General features: G+C 44.4%; 1 protein-coding gene across 6 annotated transcripts in view; it reads right to left on the reverse strand.

Annotated features, from left to right (window-relative positions):
* The window catches only part of FMNL2 (formin like 2), a 469,979-nt gene that overhangs the window by 13,061 nt on the left and 444,020 nt on the right, over nt 1-12,898 (reverse strand). For all 6 annotated transcript variants that reach the window (XR_011201574.1, XM_069225173.1, XM_069225177.1 and 3 more), the window contains exon 24: nt 1,554-1,652. Coding sequence is in view for 5 of the 6 variants with exons in the window: in XM_069225173.1 (XP_069081274.1) it covers nt 1,554-1,652 (99 nt within the window). In the remaining variant the exon portion in view is untranslated. The remainder of the gene's footprint in view (nt 1-1,553; nt 1,653-12,898) is intronic.

The raw sequence follows: 12,898 nt of genomic DNA on the forward strand, positions 1-12,898 counted from the left end.
AATCCATGATGACATAGCATATTGAAATGTAGATCACTAATGGAATAATAGTAGTTAGGAAGTATACGATTGTAAAAGACTGCTACAGTGCTTGTAGGTAGGTGATGTACAATATGCCTGTAAGATGGGCTACATTTTGAAGTCAGTGTGTGATGAGAAACAGAGGAAGAGAGAGTGTTAATGGAGGGGAATACTTACCATTATCCATATCCTCAAGTGTGATTTCTTATTATTTTCATAAGGACATAGAGGTGACTGCCCGCTTTACATATATATCAATCAATCAATCAATCAATCAATCAATCACAATATTTATAAAGCGCGCTATGTACCCGTCAGGGTTTCGAGGCGCTGGGGGGAGGGGGGGCGTGGAGCGCTGCTGTTTAGCGGTCGAAGAGCCAGGTCTTGAGGAGCCTTCTGAATGCAAGAAGGTCCTGGGTCTGGCGTAGAGGTGTGGGGAGAGAGTTCCAGGTCTTGGCGGCGAGGAAGGAGAAGGATCTGCTGCCGGAGGTCTTGCGCTGGATTCGGGGTACGATGGCGAGGGCGAGGTTGGCGGATCGGAGTTGACGTGTTGGAGTGTAGAAGTTAAGTCTGGTGTTGAGGTAGGAGGGTCCGGTGTTGTGAAGCGCCTTGTGAGCGTGGGTGAGGAGTTTGAAGGTGATCCTCTTGTCTATCGGGAGCCAGTGGAGTTCCTTCAGGTGAGGGGAGATGTGACATCGGCGGGGTATGTCGAGAATCAGTCGGGCGGAGGCATTTTGGATACGTTGGAGTCGTTTGATGTCTTTGGTTGGGATGCCTGTGTAGAGTGCGTTGCCGTAGTCAAGTCTGCTGCTGACGAGGGCCTGGGTCACCGTCTTTCTGGTTTCTGTTGGAATCCACTTGAAGATTCTGCGGAGCATTCGAAGGATGTTGAAACAGGAGGAGGAGACGGCGCTGACCTGTTTGGACATGGTGAGGGCGGAGTCCAGGATGAAGCCGAGGTTTCTTGCGTGGTTGGCAGGGGTGGGCGCGGGTCCGAGGTCGGAGGGCCACCATGAGTCGTTCCAGGCCGAGGGAGTGCGCCCGAGGATGAGGACTTCCGTCTTGTCGGAGTTGAGTTTCAGGTGACTGTTGTTCATCCAATCGGCGATGGCTTTTAGTCCCTCGTGGAGGTTTGTTTTGGCAGTGAGCGGGTCTTTGGTCAGGGAGAGGACGAGCTGGGTGTCGTCGGCGTAGGAGATGATGCTGAGATGATGTTGGCGGGCCAGTTTAGCGAGGGGGGCCATGTAGACGTTGAACAACGTAGTGCTGAGGGAGGATCCTTGGGGGACGCCGCAGATGAGGTTGGTCGCTTTGGAGCGGAAAGGGGAGAGACGGACTCTCTGAGTTCTGTCGGAGAGGAAGGATGAGAAGAGCATAGCACAGATACACACAGTTCAGATGCAAAAGTCATAGCGCAATGTGGCAAGATGGGCAGGTGACCACTGGCTATTTTCGACTCTAAATTTGCACCCATTCTTACCACACTATCGTCCATGCCCCACAGTTGTATTTAACATCATGTGTTTGCAAACCTTTTGGTCCTGCTGCTCCATCAATGCTTCTTGTTCAAGAAGTTTTTCCATAAGTGCTATCTCCTGCTTTTTCCTTAACTCATTCTCCTCTTCTGCTTGCTGTATATGAATAAAAAAAAAAAGACATATTGATGTGTAGTAATGTTAGCTTTCTAAAAACAGTTTCAGACAGTAATATATGGTACTGCTAGCAAGTACTATTAGAATAAACAAGAAAAGTGACTTGAAGAAGAGCAGTTGACCTTGCAAGTGTCAGACTATTTCTTGCCTACATGTAGCTGCAAACCTTGTCACATGGACGAATAATCAATAGCCAAATAGATGACTGGAAGTGATATTACTACCGTCAATGCTCATCGTTCCAAGTGATCACTCTTTTTCTTTTTTTAAACCGATTTTATTGATTTTTCTGTTTTGACAGTAACAAAATATTGCAACACACTACAATTTGGTAACCATACGACAAGGCAAAGTGATCACTTTCTTGCACTCCCTTTTGAATCAATGAAGACATACACACAAACGGTAAGTTTAGGGAACATTGGCTGGCCAGTGAAAGGCAAATGAAATGTAACTATTACATAAGTGCTTATTTTCACTTATTTCAGAAAGTTCATTGAAGAATGAAAATATAAAGGTTCATCTAAAAGCCCAACTAAAGTTTCACCTACAAACGTCAAAGGGAATTTTTCTTCAGGTGGCGTGTGGGGTGGTGAACATTGATCCCAATTGAATTAGGCACATGATATATTATTTCCACTCACAAACTGGGTATATACATCTACACACATTGGTTTCCGAGGGGGATACAATTTGAGAATCAATGTATGTACTAATATGTGACATCACAAATTGTCGTTTCGCAGAGTCATTGGCGTGGGGTTTACAAAATTAGACAGTTTGCAATTTTACCAGCCCCTCTGACAGGCTGCAAATGCAGAGATGGAGGCCTACTAGAGGCAGCAGGCCTCCATCCCAGCATTTGCTTCCCCAAATGGGAAACATTTTTCCTGATCTAAAAGAAGCCTGCACCCAAATTGGGGGTAGGGTTGGAAGAGGAGTTAGGTAGGGATGGCAGCTAGGTGAGGCTCCCAACAGTTCTTGTCTGCTCCCCCATCAGTCCTGCCTTCATGAGATTGAATTCCCTGTTATTTTCCTGCATCTAAAAGCAACACATGAAACCAGCTTTTCCTTTCCTAATTGCAATATGCATAACCGTCACACAGCTGACAGCTGTGACTGTCACCACTATGGCTGCAACAAACATGGCCCTTGGCAATTCAGTAAGTAGCCCTGTGCAGCAAAAGAAGTAATGACATGGAGAAGAACGATTAGCAAACCCAAGGTAGACAAGTTGTACTATCTTACTTGCCGCAGCAATCCGATGCAGTATATGGTACTGAAGAATCTCCGGTGGGCTCATGTAGTCAAGCCGTCATACAAGTAAACTCACCGGTAGCACCAGACGTGCACTCATCACTGCTCCAACTACACAAGAAAGCCACAAATTCACTTGGATGATTAATAATGGTTAGAGGCAGCAACTGCCGTGATGAACACGCTGAGAAGCAGGAAAACCCGAGATGTCACTTTGTACCCTGCAAAACTACTCTTTTCTGCATAAGAGCAAGTGAAGCTGTAACATTCTAATCTGCTGATTCACAGGTCATTATAAACCCTGTCAGCACTTAACCGATACATTTTCTTAAGAGTTCCTCAAAGCTTTAAATTGCGAACAAGTGCCACTCGGTTATTGAAAAAGTGGCACACAACCGATATCAATCCAGTACCGGATGGTGCTAATGTAATTTCAGCAAGTAAAACCGGATCTCATAATATGACTTCTGCCTTTCTGAGGATAAAAGGACCCCTGATGACTTCCCCAAAGCAGAAGCCAATAATGCTGACATGTTCTGAACAGATAATTGGGGCTAAATCAAACTCTGAAAAGCTTGGGTCCCTCTTAAAAATATGTCTACTGGGAAATGGGCAATGTAAAATATAAATAGGAATGGCACTGTTAGAAACTGGGTTTCTGGATGGCAGAGATATGCACCGTGTCCAAGCAGGATCTACAATTCTACTCTGGGAAAGTTAGATACACATCATAAATTAACCTGGGCTCCCTTTCTGGTAACCTGGCACACAGCAGGCAAGCTTAACTTAAGACCTAGTATCTGAAGTATTTGTGCAACACTTCAAACAGTACAACAGTAAAAACACTGCACAAAAAGATACCACACCTAGTTAGAATAATAGATCCTAATTTAATTAACAAAACAAGATCCAAAGGACAAATATCCAATGAGTAGTTGTCGCAATATGAATTTTTAAAGACTAAACTTAGTTGTAGTGCTTCAAAGCATAAAGTGCCAACCGGGGGCTTTCTGGTCACGCTAGTCTGGGTCAAATCTGTAAAGTCAGGTTGACCATGATGGAGCGCGGGTCAAATACAGGAACCAACCATCTCCTGCTGACAAGGTACCTTACTGAGCTGTCGAGGGGGACCAGTGCATGCAGAAGAGGATGCGATGTGTCGAACCCGCTGGATGTAGGTGATGTATCGATTCCGAGCCATGCAAATCAAGATGCTTCAACAGTGGCTTCCTCCGATGTAGGTGATACATTGTCGTCGAGTCGTGCAGCCGGCGATGCTATGTCCTCTGAGCAGGTCAGGTGTAGGTGCCAAAGGAGATGTGGTGATAGCGATTGGTCAACAGCGCTGATGCGCATGTCCTGACAGTTGCGGCATTTTATACACACTTTCAAGGGCCCAAGACTGGATTGGCACCACTTGAAATGGCAAGACTTGCAGCAAGCAAAGTCCAGATGATTTTGCAGAATGAAGAGAAGTCTTTGATGTCCCTGAGACTTCAGAACAGGAGGCAAACCAGCAAACCCCTGGAGTCACTTTGGCTCCGGGGATTTCGAGATGCAGGATCAGTTCTTCTCACTTCCAGGAAAAGGAAAAGAGGGCAGCAAGGCAGGCACGGTAGAGCAGGAGTCGAGGAGAGTGACAGCCCCTTCAGCAGCACAGTAGTCCTCCTTCTTGGCAGAATGCCCTCAAGTCCAGAAGTGTACTGATTTGGTGGTGTCTGAGGTCCAGTTCATATATCCAGTGGTGCCTCTGAAGTGGGGAAGGCTTCAAAGAGAGGCATTTGAAGTGCTAATTAATTAATTAATGTCCCTGCCCTTTCTGCATTGGCTCCAGACTCAGTACAGGGGATTATGCAGCCCTGTGTGTGTGGGATCAGGACACAACCCATTTAGGTGTGTCAGCTCCTCCCTCCCATCCTGCCCAGGATGGGCCATCAGAATGTTGATGGCCCATCAGTCACACCTAAGCTCCCTTTGTGTGTGGCTATCTGGAGAGAATGCACAAGAGCCCAGCAGTCACCCAGTTGTGTATTCATAGACAGGCAGAAGGCACTAGATAAAGTAAGAAAATTCCAACTTTCTAAAAGTGGCATTTTCAGAATTATAATTAAAAATCCGACTTCACCATAAATTGTGACTTTAAATTGTGATTCCAGAGACACCAAACTTGGCAGTGCCATCTCTTCTCAATTGGAAATTACAATTATAAAAGGTAATTATGCAATCCCCATGTTGTCTTAAGGGGAAAATAGGCCTTGCAATAGTGAAAAACAATTTTAAGAGTTTTCACTACTAGGACATGTAAAACGTAAAAGTACTTAAAAGGAAGGGCCTACCATAGGGGTGACATATGCATTGAAATGGAAGGTTTGGGCCTGGCAAGAGGTTTACTTGCCAGTTTGACATGGCAGATTAAATTGTACACACAGGCTCTGTAATGGCAGGCCTGAGTCATATTTAAAGGGCTACTGTAGTGGGTGACACAATCAGTGCTGCAAGTCCATCAGTAGCATTTAATCTACAAGCCCTGGGCACAGGTAGTGCTCTTTACTAGGGACTTATAAGTACATTAAATATGGTAACTGTGGATAATCCAATGTAATCATGTTTTAAGCGGAGAACACATGCACTATAGCACTGGTTAGCAGTGGTAAAGTGCACACAGTCCTAATGCCAGTAAAAAGGAGGTCAGCAACACTGGCGGTCAGAAGGTAAAAAAGATAGGGGAAACCACACCAAGGATGCGAGGTATAACAGGCACCTTAAGGGTAGGTGAAGACCCAGACAACATGCCAAGTCCAATGCGAAGAGACAAAATCCTTTGAGACACTGAATGGCAGAAGCGAAATTCATTCATCAGCAACAGATAAGTAAACTTCTTCATTGAATGTATGTGAGAACAAGCGAACGCCCTCTGAGGAGCCAATATCTTAGGAAAGATTAAAGGATTCTAGCAGAATTTGCAATGATGCATCAATGCAAGAACACTCTCTGGGAGTTATCTTTCAGCCGATCCAGATGCACATAAAAGATGCTGCCCGATTATACAGTGGTGAAGACTGATAAATTGAGGACATAATGGAGGAAGAGACTTCTCATATGGCTGTGACTGTCCATTGACATAAGTACCAAGTTCAGGGAGTTCAATGGAATGTTGAAGACTAAGATACTTGTGAGAGATGGAATAATCTCTGGGTAGTGGGAATTCTAGAGGAGTTGGATTGAAGTGACCCCTGGCCGTAAATCAGTGATTTGTTCCAAAACGCATTTCTGGACCTTGTAGACTGAGATTTGCCCTTTGAATCTCTTTGCACATAAGCAATCAAACCAAGTCATCTTTAGCCACAAGTCCTAGACATGTTTAGAGCAATACGGAAACGTTTCTGCTTCATCAAGCAATCTTGGTGAATTACACATATCTCTGATCACTATTTTGTTTTTCATTCACTCTGATTTTTGTCATCCATCCACTGAATGAGGATGGCAGTTGTGCAAGATGGTTGAGCCTTTCAAAGTAGCCAGGTATATTTACAGAACCTCACCACATTGATAATTCAGAGGCATGGACATACTTACTTTTGCCCCTCAGAGGGGATAGCTGCAGATTTTTTGAGATAGTGAGAGAAGAAAGATGACCCTTTGAAGAAAATACATGGGACTGGCACAAGTGATAATGATCAACCAAGATCAGCTTATATTATAACAGGTCCTGTGTACCAAAAAAGGAAAATGTTACTCAGTAGGCATCTGTTCGTGGTATTTAGTGCTGTATATTCACATGCTTAGCCTAATCCTGCCATCTAGTGTTGGGCTTGGAAGTGCGCAAGTTGTTTTTCTTCGAACAAAGACTTTCGACTCAAGAGGTAGAGTAACTCCTCCTCTTGCTGACAATGCACATGGGCATTGACTCTATTTTAAGATTGTTTTCCTGCAAGGCAGGTGAGGATGGAGTGGAAGCTTAAAATAGCATAGTCAGATGTCTATGCTAAATGAATGTGAGATAAGTAACGGTAACACACACAGGCGTCCAGGGAGGAGGATGGGTGCATGTGAGTCCACAGCACTACTTGCCACAAACAGATGCTTACTAGGTATGTTACATTTCTGTTCGAGGCATGTGTGGCTGTAGATACACTTTTAGCATAGACAGAAAAGCAGTCCTCATAAAGCGTTGGCTAACCTGTGTGGGTTACAGTTGTTTGAAATAGTGTGCGTAGAATCGCTTGGCCAACATTAGCTTGTTGATGGGCCAGCACATTTACACAGTAATGTTTGGTAAATGTATGCAGTGTAGACCATGTTGCTGCCTTACACATGTGACCTGCAGACATATTTTCAAGAAAGGGCGTTGAAGCTTGTTTTTAAAAAAAAAAAAAATTTAACAAGTGGAGTGAGCTCTAGGAGGGATATGTAACTTTAGCATAACATGTTTGAATGCTTTTGACAATCCAACATGCAATGCCTGCTTTAGAAATGACCTTTCTTTTGTGTGGTTATGAAAAGTCAAAGAATTAATGTGTTTTCCTAAATGACTTGGTTCTAGCGATATAATACACAAGGGCTAATTTTACATCTAAGGTATGTAGAACCCTTTCTGCAACTGATTTATGATGGGGAAAAATACTGGCAATTCAGTAGATTAATTAAAGTGAAACTGAGACACCATGTTTGGAAGAAATTTTTAATTGGTACGCAGTACCACAATATATCTGTGTAGTTGAAATAAGGGTTCTTCTAAGGTTAATGCCTGAAGCTCACTGACACGTCTGAGTTAAGTTAAACCAATTAGAAATTATACTTTCCAGAAAAAGATTGCAGGGGTCAGGAGTGGAGGGGCTCAAATGGAGGGCCCATGAATCTCGTTATTACAATATTAAGATTCCAAGTAGGTGCAGGTAGCATTCTTTTTAACCCTTCTAGAAAGACTTTAATGAAAGGAATCCTAAATAGAGAACTGGGTTGTCTGTTTTGTAGATAAGCCGTCAGGTGTAGCCTAATGGATGTAAAAACTAGACCAATAGTATGTAAATGGAATAGATAACAGATAATGTTCTGAACATTGGGGTTTAAAGGGTGGATTTGTTTGGATTGACAGTAGTGGACAAATTGTTTCTACTTTTCAGCATAACAGTAGGAGCAGTAGGTTCAAATAACCAAACTCTAGGACTTCAGGAGCCAGATCGCAAGGCTGAGGGGTCTGGGAGGCTACTTTCTCTGTGATTCTGCGTGAGAAAGTCTTGCCTGCAGTACTTCTTGTTGGGACTACTGAGATTTCTAGAAGTGTGGTGAACAATGGTTGTCACGCTCATATGGAACCAACTAGTATGAGGGTAAGAGATGGCTGCCGAAGTTTGCGAACCACAAATGAAAGCAGTGGGAGAGGTGGAAAAGCTTAAGCAAATATTCCTGACCAAAGTTGCCCTTGGACTGTGAGTGTGGGAACCTGTAGGTAAAGTTTGGACATTTTGGGTTTTCTGCTGAGGCAAAAAGATCTATTTCTGGGTGACCTCAATGCAAGAAGTATGGAAGGAGGACATGTGGGTGGAGCTCTCATTCTTGGACTTGTTGACAGCTCCTGCTGAGGAGATCTGCAAAGTCATTGTCCACTCCTGGAAAGTACTTCGCTAACAAGTGAATGTTGTATTGGAGAGTCTATTTCCAAATGGTCTGAGCTAAGTGAGAGAGCTGAGGGGATCTTGTACCAGCTTGCTTTTGAAGTCATGTTGTTGGTTTTGATCAGGACTACCTTGCCAATGAGGTGGAGAAGGAAGGCTTTGAGCGCTAGGTGAAAAGCTGTTAACTCCAGGTGATTGTTATGGAGATCTTTCTGGCTGAGTGTTCAGCATCCCTGGACAGTGAGATTTTTCGAATGCTCTCTGCAGCCAATGAGGGAGCCATCCATTATAAAGGGTCTCTGTTGAACATGGTCTAAGATTGAAAAGAATGAATCTGGGCAGGATTGAGGTAAGCTATCCCTTGTTGTGAATCGAGGATGGCTCCTAAGTAGGGTTGTATTTGGAAAGAGTGAAGGTGTGACTTGACTGTGCTGAGGGTAAAGCCTAGTTGATGAAGCAGATTTATGGTAGCCCGAGTGTGCATGAAGTACTGTTGACGAGTATCGCTTTTGATGAGCTAATCGTCTAAATATGGAAAAACTTGTATGTTTTATCTGTGCAGGTAAGCTACTACTACTGGGAGGCATTTGGTGAAAACCTTGGATGTGGTAGTGACCCCAAAGGGGAGCACTTTGAACAGGAAATGCTGGTTGCTTATTACAAACCTGAGGTGTCGTTGATGCGCCGGTGGATAGGAATGTGGAAATAGGCGTCCTTCAGGTCAAGTGCTACCATGAAGTCGCTTTGCTGTGGTAACAGGATGATGTCTTGAAGAGTGACCAAGTGAAAGGGCTCCGAGAGTAGGTATTCGTTTAAGGGTCTGAAGTCTAAAATTTATCTCAAGAACCCATTGTTTTTGGGATAAGGAAGCAGAGAGTAAACTCATGTGCCTTGTTAGTGTATTGACACTGTTTCAATGGCCCCTTGTTTGAGGAGTTGCTGAACTTCCTCCTTGAACAACTACTGATGTTTCAATGAAACTTTGTGTTTGCAGGGTGGAATGTGTGGAAGTGAGTTTCAGACAACAACCATGTTGGATTATATCCAATACTCAGTGGTATGAGGTGATGTTCCGCCAGATGTGAAAGAATCCTTGTAGTCGACACTCAACAGGTGTTGTGTGGTTGGGGGGGATGGTTGGCAAGTTAGGGTTTGGTGGTAGTGGCTGCAGAGGGTTTGGTGAAACCACCTAGCCTTGGGATTATTGCCCCTATATGACCCTCTATAATATCCCCTGGGTGAGGTGGTCTGTGTCTGGGAACGATGGTAGGAGGTGGATGTCTCTGGAGAGGTGGTTTTGGATCCACCACGATAGGAGGAGCAGCAAAAGGAGCCGTCCCCACGGCTTTAGCTGTCTCATTATCCTTTTTTATCTTTTCCAGAAGGGTGTAGACTGGGGGACTAAAAAGGTGCCTTCCATCAAAGGGAAGAGCCAGGAGGTTTTGTTGAATCCTGACACTGAAGCCAAGCATGTCTCCATAAGAGGACACTGGAGCATATGCCTCTAGCTGCAGTGTCAGCAGCAGCGAGGTGCAGCAAATTGTAGTGCTGGAAATCAGCTTTCCCTCAGAGGCAATCTGGTATGCACTTTTCTTATGCTCCTCTGGGAGGCATTGGAGGATCTCCTCCATCTCGTCCCAGTGGGCATTGTCTTAGCAGGATAGGTGATCAATTGGATTAGCAATCCTCCAGTAGATGGACTGTGCAGCCACCACTTTTGCCCGCTTCATCTATTCTCTTGCTCTCTTTAGCAGGTGGGGGTGCTTCACCAGATGTTTGAGGGTTAGCTTTCTTATGTGCCGTGACAACTACTAAGGAGTCAGTGGGAGTTGCCCTTTTATATATGTGGGGTCGCTGGCTGACACCTTATATTTTTTGTCTACCCTGGGTGTGATAACTCTGGACCTAATAGCGCCATTGAATTGGGTTGAGAATAGTGTTTCAAATAGAAAATCATCCTCTAAAGGATCGATATGTAACTGAACCTTGTGAAAGGCGGCAGCCCTGCCTATCAGGTCGTGGGAGGTGGTGGTGTAGTCTGGTGGAAACAGTTTTGTGGGATACAAATCTGGGTCTGCATTTATCAGATGGCTCTGCATCGTAGGAGTCCCATTGGCCATTGTGTGGATGGATGTAAGAGTCATCTCCCCTCTCTCCCTGTTCTGTGTAGGAGTGAATGGAACACTAGCGAATATGATGCAGGTTCTATCGGTGAAAGCGGTGGAGAGTGTGTGTGGTGCACAGCAGGAGGTGGTGGAGGACTGAGGTGCACCAGAATTTTGGACTTATCCACCTTCTTTCTCTGCCTGGGTGGTGTTGGAGTATCCAAAGCTTTGTCAAAAGACAACTGTCTTTTGGCTGGCTGTGCCACAGAAGAAGGACTTGCAATGATATGGCCTGTGTCAGGGTGTATCATTATATGTTTCTGTCTTGAATATCTCCTCCTGCAGCCTTTGAAGTGCTGGTTCCACAGGTTCACAACGATGAGTATGTTTGTCAACTGGAAAAGATTCTGGCTCTGATTTTAAAGTCTATGGTTCAGAGGGTCAAAAGATGGAATTTTCAGTGCCAAGATGGAGAGGTGTTTTGATGCCAAAAGCTCTGGGTCCAAGGGATGTCTCTACTCCGATGGAGAAGGAGTCGGTTCAGAAGCGCCAAGTCAAAAGCTAGGCATGTCTGATACAGCTGATATGTGACGACCATGGCCTGAAGGCAGTAGTGGCCCAAAAACAGTCTTTGTGGTAGCCTGCTGGGGTCCGGACCGAGATGGAAGGAGCACAGTGCTCACAGGTTGACATGGAGTGAGGGCCTGAATTTCCAGTTTAGAGCCAAAATTGTCCTCAGTGGAGAAGGTGCCCGTATCAGCAGCTGATGCCTGGCCTGAGCCTCCTCAAGCAGATCCGAAGAGGTCTGATGGTTTTGCTGTGCTGTGGCAGGACATCTCAGGTCTCGAGATCTACGGTCATGCAGCATCAACCAAAAAGACTTGAAGGTCTCACAGTTTGTTTCTTTGTGTTCAGGGGAGAGGCCCAAGTTACACACCTGATAGAGATCGGTGCATGAGTACTTGGCATGGCAGCAAGAGCAGAATTGGAAGGGCATACGTTCCATAACAAGGCGGCCATGACATGGAGGAAATGTTGAATATAAAGTCTTCCCCCAAGGGCGAAGGCCCACAAGGGGCTGCAGCTGATTCGAGCCACCCTGACGAAGTTGATGTCATGAAACAGATGAGAGAGACAGAGAAGAGCCATGATCCAAAACAACACCATTGGTAGAGTTAAGAAAGACAAGACAACAACTGTGTTGAACTGGAGCAGAGGAGCACACATCTGAACCTGACGGGGGAAAAAACACAATTTAACAATTAAGTTAATGCCCATGCGCATTACCAGCAAGAGGAGTCACAGTACCTTGTGACTCGAAATAATATCTTTGAAGAAACAGAACTGAATGTGCCTAGTTGAAATGCACCAATACATTTTCTGCAATTGTTATAGCCAGACTGTGTATAGCCAAAGACTGGATAAGTCAACTCCTACTTTTACCAAATAGCAGGCGGGCATTGATGTGCTACATTTATTTAACTGAACCTACTATGCTTAAGGTTAGGGCCAGAAAAGGCTATTGGGTACAATTGTTTTGTTACTGAAACCTTATTAATGTAAAGTTTCTTACATATTGGTGTAATTTTGCAGCTTGAATTTTCTGGATTCACATGCTGTGCATTATTCTAGTGGTTGGGGTCCAGCATTATCTTCAGATTTGTTTTTCCTTCCTCAATTTTGGTGTTTTGTTGTTATTGATGGGCACTGACGTACCTCCATTTGGTGTCCCTTGTGACGTTGTCGTACTTCCTCCAGGATCCCCCCATCTTTGTTCGTTATCTTCAGATTCTTTTTTTTTCATCTACTTGGCAGAGGTGGGTGGGTCGCTTGTGAATCCAGAAAAATGTTAAAGCTGCAAAACTACACCGTCAGGTACAAAACTTGACACTTTGCACGTGAATCTTTTTGGATTCACATGCTATACATTGACTTAGTAATGGTTTGTTATCGCTGAGGTGGTTGGGTTGAAGATGAAAATCGATTAGTAAACAGATGTTGTCCCACTTGCGCTTCTTTGTTCATGTGTACATCTATGGAGTAGTGTTTTGTAAACGTGTACCGCTGACCACGTTGCTGTCACACAAATGTCTTGAGAAGGTGCATCTGTTAGAAAGGCAATAGTTTCTGCTTTCTTCCTATTCAAATAAGCTCCTGGTGCTGACTGCAATGGTTTCCCTGCATATTTGCGACACCATTGAATTGTATGTGCTATCCATCTTGAAATTGTATTTTTGGTTATTTGTCT

This window comes from Pleurodeles waltl, chromosome 3_1 (genome assembly GCF_031143425.1).
Source record: "Pleurodeles waltl isolate 20211129_DDA chromosome 3_1, aPleWal1.hap1.20221129, whole genome shotgun sequence".
NCBI classification, from domain to species: Eukaryota; Metazoa; Chordata; class Amphibia; order Caudata; family Salamandridae; genus Pleurodeles; species Pleurodeles waltl.